At 46.3% G+C, this 6,000-nt stretch overlaps 1 protein-coding gene across 2 annotated transcripts in view; it reads left to right on the top strand.

Moving 5' to 3' along the window:
- The window catches only part of DHX33 (DEAH (Asp-Glu-Ala-His) box polypeptide 33), a 28,287-nt gene that overhangs the window by 2,265 nt on the left and 20,022 nt on the right, over nt 1-6,000 (top strand). The window contains exons 2-4 of one of the 2 annotated variants that reach the window (XM_011994683.1): nt 3,394-3,554; nt 4,541-4,768; nt 5,604-5,774. In XM_011994683.1, coding sequence (XP_011850073.1) covers nt 3,394-3,554; nt 4,541-4,768; nt 5,604-5,774 — 560 coding nt within the window. The remainder of the gene's footprint in view (nt 1-3,393; nt 3,555-4,540; nt 4,769-5,603; nt 5,775-6,000) is intronic. The other variant, XM_011994684.1, reaches the window with a different exon arrangement.

Genomic DNA, 6,000 nt, shown 5'->3' on the forward strand with positions numbered 1-6,000 from the left:
TTTAAAGTTTTTTTAGCAGCGCTTTTTACTCGGGCCTGATTGGTTGATATAGAAACAGGCGTGAGCCCCCGTGCTGGGCCCCCTCAAAACAATTCTTTAAACTTTTAAAATAGGTAAAAATGTACATTCTTATCCCTCCTTATAATCTTTTTGCCAAAAGTGTATTTTACTTTCCTTACACACCTTGCACATAAACTGCTTCTTCATCAGTTTTAAATGCATGTTACATTGTTAACTTTTAGCAACCTTTAGCTTTGTTGAAAACCTTGGTAAGTTTGGGATTTTAATTATGCGCTAGGTGTACAGCTAGGACTTAGACAGAAGTGCAGATAAGAAGTGCTGGCTTATTTCAGCATTTAGCTCCTTGCGTCCTAGGTTTTAACCTAGCTGCAAAGCAGGCAAGTTGTACAGCTAAGAGTTGTAGTGACATTTTATAAAGCATTCAGGAAGCGTAATCACTTTTAAATTGTGAAACATTTCTTGCATAAATTTCCTTTTACAAAATTTTTCACGACTTTCACAGTCTCTGACACTATTGATCGTGGATCCCTTGGAGAGCTATTTCAACAAAGCTCTGTGGGTAACAGCTGATTTGTCATTGAGCTGAGGGCTGAAAGCAGGGGGAGCAGGCTTCTGTTTTGAGAAAAAGGAGGGAAGCTGAGAGGAACTTTACAGATGCTGCTCAATTTAGGACGGGGTTATGTGTGGACGAACCCACCCATCCTCATAAGTTGAAAATATCCTAAGTTGGAAATGCATTGAATATGCACAGCCTGCCTTCGGTGTGCTCGGAACATGTACATTAGCCTATGGTTTGGTGATATCATCTAACACAAAGCCTATTTTATAATAGTCTTGAATATTTCATGTAATTTATTGAATGCCATACTGAAAGTGACAAACAGGTGTGTGGGTACTCAAAAGAACAGTTGCTACTGTATGGTTTTGACTTTTGCTCCATCCTGAAGTCGAGCAGTTCTAAGGCAGGGACTGTCTGTATTCAGAGGTTGAGGGGAAGAACTCAATAGCGGGGGAGGCTGAAGATAGAATCGAGCTAACGGAGCAAAGATCAACAGGTGTGGGGAAGCGGGGAGCTTGGCCACAAGGGCTAGATGCAGGGCTGGTCTGGAAGAGCAGGAAGGCTAAGAGGCTGCAGGGCTAGAGAACAGATGTAAGGACGGTGCACTGCAGCAGGGCTTGTAGGGGCAGGTAGGGAGACGATCACATTTTAGAATCCCACTTCTGTGAGACAGGTTCAGGAGCCCTGCTCAGAATGGGAGTCACTGGGCTTCAAGTGGGCCCTCGGGGAGGATGGAGACAAGACAGGCTGCAAAAACAAGAAAACAGATCCATGGTAGTACTGGTGCCTAGGTGCATTTCGGCTACACTGTAAACTCAGGTTTGCTTCTGTACAACCAAATTATAGGTTGAACATCCCAAATCTGAAAATCCAAAATCCAGAGGGGGCTCCAAGGAGCATTTCTTTTGAGCATCACGTCGGGTGCTCAAAAAGTTTTGGATTTGGGAGCATTTAGGACTTCAGATTTTCACAATTAAAATGCTCAGCCAGTAAGTATAATGCGAATATTACAAAACTTGAAAGCAACCAAAGTTCACAACACTTCTGGTGCCAAGCATTTTGTATTTTACTTTAGCAACACTCAGTTGCCCTGGTACAGGAGCAGGAAAGATGGACAGAGACATTAATTCAAGTTTGGGGTTTTGCCTAGTGGATTCAGCAGGAAGATTGCAGAATAATCAAATTCTTAGTCTGATTCTTGTCTGGGTCAGGAAGGATGAGCAGTCAGAGGGGGCTGACAGACTGACAGGAAAAAAACCCCACAAATAATGGGACCGGAGGACTCTGTGAGGTCAGAGAGGCCTGGTGGTAACTGGAGGGAGGGGAAGGATGCGCAGATTTGCTGAGTTTTTTGCTCTAATCAGGCACTATTAAAGAAACTCATACAAGGCAGGAAATAACATTTAATGCGTGCTTATTGTATGCAAGATACTCAAGTACCTGTGAGGGACTTGCAGAGCACTGCCCCCCCGGGAGCTTCTGGTGTTGTAGGAGGATGGACACATTTAAACGCTTTTGTACAACGCGGGATGGTCAGTGCTGAAAGAGAGATGAACAAGGCTCTCTGGAGCCCAGAGGAGGGCCACCTCTGCAGCCAGGAGAGCGTGTCTGAGGCCTGACTCATCTTAGAGTTTGCCAGGCAGGCAGTGTGAGGACAGGTGCTCTGCCCATAGTGTGGGCAGAGGCAGAGGGGTTGAGGGAGGCAGCAGGCTGGGGAGTGGCCAGGAGTTGAAGGCAGCAGTGCATGAATGGATGTCTCTTCATGTCCATCAGTATGCAGAAATCTATGTAACAGTTGTATTTTATTTTATATTTTAACTATGTAAATTATTTTATTTTATATTTTAACTATGTAAATTACCTTTTGAACATTTATATCGTTTCCAGTTTTTTTCTGTCAGGAGCAAAATTGAATAAAATCTCTTCGAAGCTGTATCTTTATACACAAGTTTACTTATTTTCTTAGAATCAATTTCTGCAAGCAAAATTGCGGGTCAAAGGATATAAACATTTTAAAGATTTAAAAAACATAATTTGGCCTCCTAAGAAATAATACCAATTAGCCAACTAACTTCGCCAGCAGTACACGTACCTGAATGCCCGTTCTCCTGAGGCTTTACCAACTCAGAATATTTTATCTTTTACTTCTGACTTTGAGCTGTTTGTTTGGTGAAATTTATATCAATTTGCTTTTTGTTGTTGTTGTTTTTCTAAGACAGGGTCTCATTCTGTTGCCCATGCTGGAGTGTAGTGGTGTGATCATGGCTCACTGCAGCCTGGACCTCCCTGGCTCACACAATATGCCCACCTCAGCCTTCAGAGTAGCTGGGACCACAGGCGTGCACCACCATGTCCAACTAATTTTGTATTTTTTTAGAGACAACTCCTGGGCTCAAGTGAGCCTCCTCCCTTGGCCTCCCGACGTGCTAGGATCACAGGAATGAGCCACTGTGCCCAGCCAATTTGCATTTCTTTTTCTTTTGTTTTTTTCTTTCCAGACATTGTCTCACACTATCTCCCAGGCTGGCATGCAGTGGCACAATCATGGCTTACTGTAACCTTGAACTCCTGGGCCTCATGATCCTTCTGTCTCAGCCTCCCTAGTTGCTGGGACTACAGGCACATGCAACCACACCTGGCTAATTGTTGTTGAGACAGGGTCTTGCTGTGTTGCCCAGGCTGAGCTTGAACTCCTGGGCTCAAGAGAGCCTCCTACCTCGGCCTCCCAAAGTACTGAGATTATAGGTGCCAGCCCTGGTGCCCAGCCCTAATTTGCATTTCAATGAGCCTTTTTTTTTCTCCCTCTCTCCTAGGGGAAACTGGCTCTGGGAAGACAACTCAGATCCCTCAGTACCTGTATGAAGGAGGGATCAGCCGCCAGGGCATCATCGCTGTGACCCAGCCTCGTCGAGTAGCTGCCATCTCTCTTGCTACTAGAGTCTCAGACGAGAAGAGAACTGAACTCGGGAAGCTGGTACCTGGTTCCTTCTTTACTCTTAACACTTCTTGACTAAACAGTTCTCCCACCATGCCCGCTGCCTTTTATTTTTCTAAACAAGACTCCTTTTACATAATGAGCTGCTTTCTTGCCTATTCTTCCGAGAGTTCTTTACAAGCTCCTGAGAGATCAGGGGCTCTATTGGTCCCATGTGCTTCGCTTTCAAAATCTGTTGTCAAGTTGGATAAATTAGTTGTTTTCTTTGAACATCTTAAGCCTTCAGTAACCTCTGTTAACTCTTATCTATATGTCTTTCTAGAAACATTGTAAGCATTATGCCAGTGTATATGTGAGTATTGAGAATGAGTCTCAGAACTGTATATAAGACAGATTCGTGTGTGTGTACTCATTTCACTTAAAAATATTTTAGACATCTTTTCATATCTGTACATAACTTCACATGAAACTTATTTATTTATTTATTTATTTTATTTTGAGACTGTCTCGCGCTGTCACCCAGACTGGAGTACAGTGGCACAATCGCGGCTCACTGCAACCTCCGCCTCCTGGGTTCAAGCGATTCTCCCGCCTCAGCCTCCGGAGTAGCTGGGATTACAGGCAGCCGCCACCACGCCCGGCTAATTTTTGTATTTTTTAGTAGAGACGGGGTTTCACCATGTTGGTCAGGCTGGTCTCAAACTCCTGACCTCATGATCCACTTGCCTCGGCCTCTCAAAGTGCTGGGATTACAGGTGTGAGACACCGCGCCCGGCCCACATGAAATTATTAAATAGCTTGAGCTAGAAGATTAATTTTAAATATTCCTTGTAATAGTTACAGTAATTGCAGTTGAAGTAAACTTGACCATGGTCTCTCCCAGCTAGACTGCATGCCTCCCAAGGGAGTAGGAAGGGTTGGTGTTGGTCTTGTTCACTGCGGTGGTGCGAGCGCCCAACTTAGTGCTGGACGCAGCAGGCGCTCAAGAAATGTTTGATGACCGAATAAGTTGTTTCTCTGCACAGGTCGGCTATACAGTGCGCTTTGATGACGTCACCTCAGAAGACACCAGGATCAAGTTTCTGACAGACGGCATGCTTCTGCGCGAAGCAATTTCAGACTCTTTGCTTCGGAAGTACAGCTGTGTCATTTTGGACGAAGCTCACGAACGGACTATCCACACAGATGTGCTCTTTGGAGTGGTGAAAGCCGCACAGAAGAGGAGAAAGGAACTAGGGAAACTTCCTCTGAAAGTACGCATAACACACAGAAGCAAACAGGCCTGGCCGGGCGTGGGGGCTCACTCCTGTAATCCCAGCACTTTGGAAGGCCGAGGCGGGTGGATCACCTGAGGTCAGGCGTTCGAGACTAACCTGGGCCAACATGGTGAAACCCTGTCTCTACTAAAAATACGAGAAATGAGCTGGGCATGGTGGTGTGTGCCTGTAGTTCCAGCTACTTGGGAGGCTGAGGCAGGAGTCACTTGAACCTGGGAGGCGGAAGTTGTAATGAGCTGAGATCGCGCCACTGCACTCCAGCCTGGGCGACAACAGTGAAACTCCGTCTCGTTTTGTTTTTTTTTTTTTGAGACGGAGTCTCGCTCTGTTGCCCAGGCTGGAGTGCAGTGGTGCGATCTCGGCTCACTGCAAGCTGCGCCTCCCGCGTTCACGCCATTCTCCTGCCTCAGCCTCCCGAGTAGCTGGGACTACAGGCGCCCGCCACCTCTCCTGGCTAGTTTTTTTTTTTTTTTAGTAGAGACGGGGTTTCACCGTGTTAGCCAGGATGATCTCGATCTCCTGACCTCGTGATCCACCCGTCTCGGCCTCCCAAAGTGCTGGGATTACAGGCGTGAGCCACTGTGCCCGGCGAAACTCCATCTCAAAAAAAAAAAAAGAAAGGAAAGGAAACTGGCCTGGCCTGTGTTCTTTAGCAGGGTGTTCTCCTCTGCCTGTTCTGCTCAGAGCCTTGGAAGAAAGTCAGCTCTAATGGAGGTGGCACAGGCCTCAATCATCTGCTTTTGGGGCTTGAGAGGGACATGGAAAGGCTGTCCCAATGTTTGCCTCTGGTCCTCTTCGTTCTTTCATGCAGGTGATTGTGATGTCAGCTACGATGGATGTGGACCTGTTCTCTCAGTATTTCAATGGCGCCCCCGTCCTCTACCTAGAGGGTCGGCAGCATCCGATCCAAGTGTTTTACACCAAACAGCCTCAGAATGATTACCTGCACGCCGCGCTTGTCTCAGTCTTCCAGATCCACCAGGTATGGTGTGGGGGGCAAATTCCCAAAAAGTTGTCTTTTATCTTGCAGTTGGTAGTGAGAATATTGAGCCTTAAAAAGCAAAGCTACTGAATAAAAAAACAGCTTTGTGAGTTGTGTCATCAACATGAATAAGGAAGCCAGGCGCAGTGGCTCACGTCTGTAATCCCGGCACTTTGGGAGACCAAGGCGGGCGGATCACCTGAGGTCAGGAGTTCAAGACCAGCCT

Source organism: Mandrillus leucophaeus, unplaced genomic scaffold (assembly GCF_000951045.1).
Source record: "Mandrillus leucophaeus isolate KB7577 unplaced genomic scaffold, Mleu.le_1.0 Scaffold46, whole genome shotgun sequence".
NCBI classification, from domain to species: Eukaryota; Metazoa; Chordata; class Mammalia; order Primates; family Cercopithecidae; genus Mandrillus; species Mandrillus leucophaeus.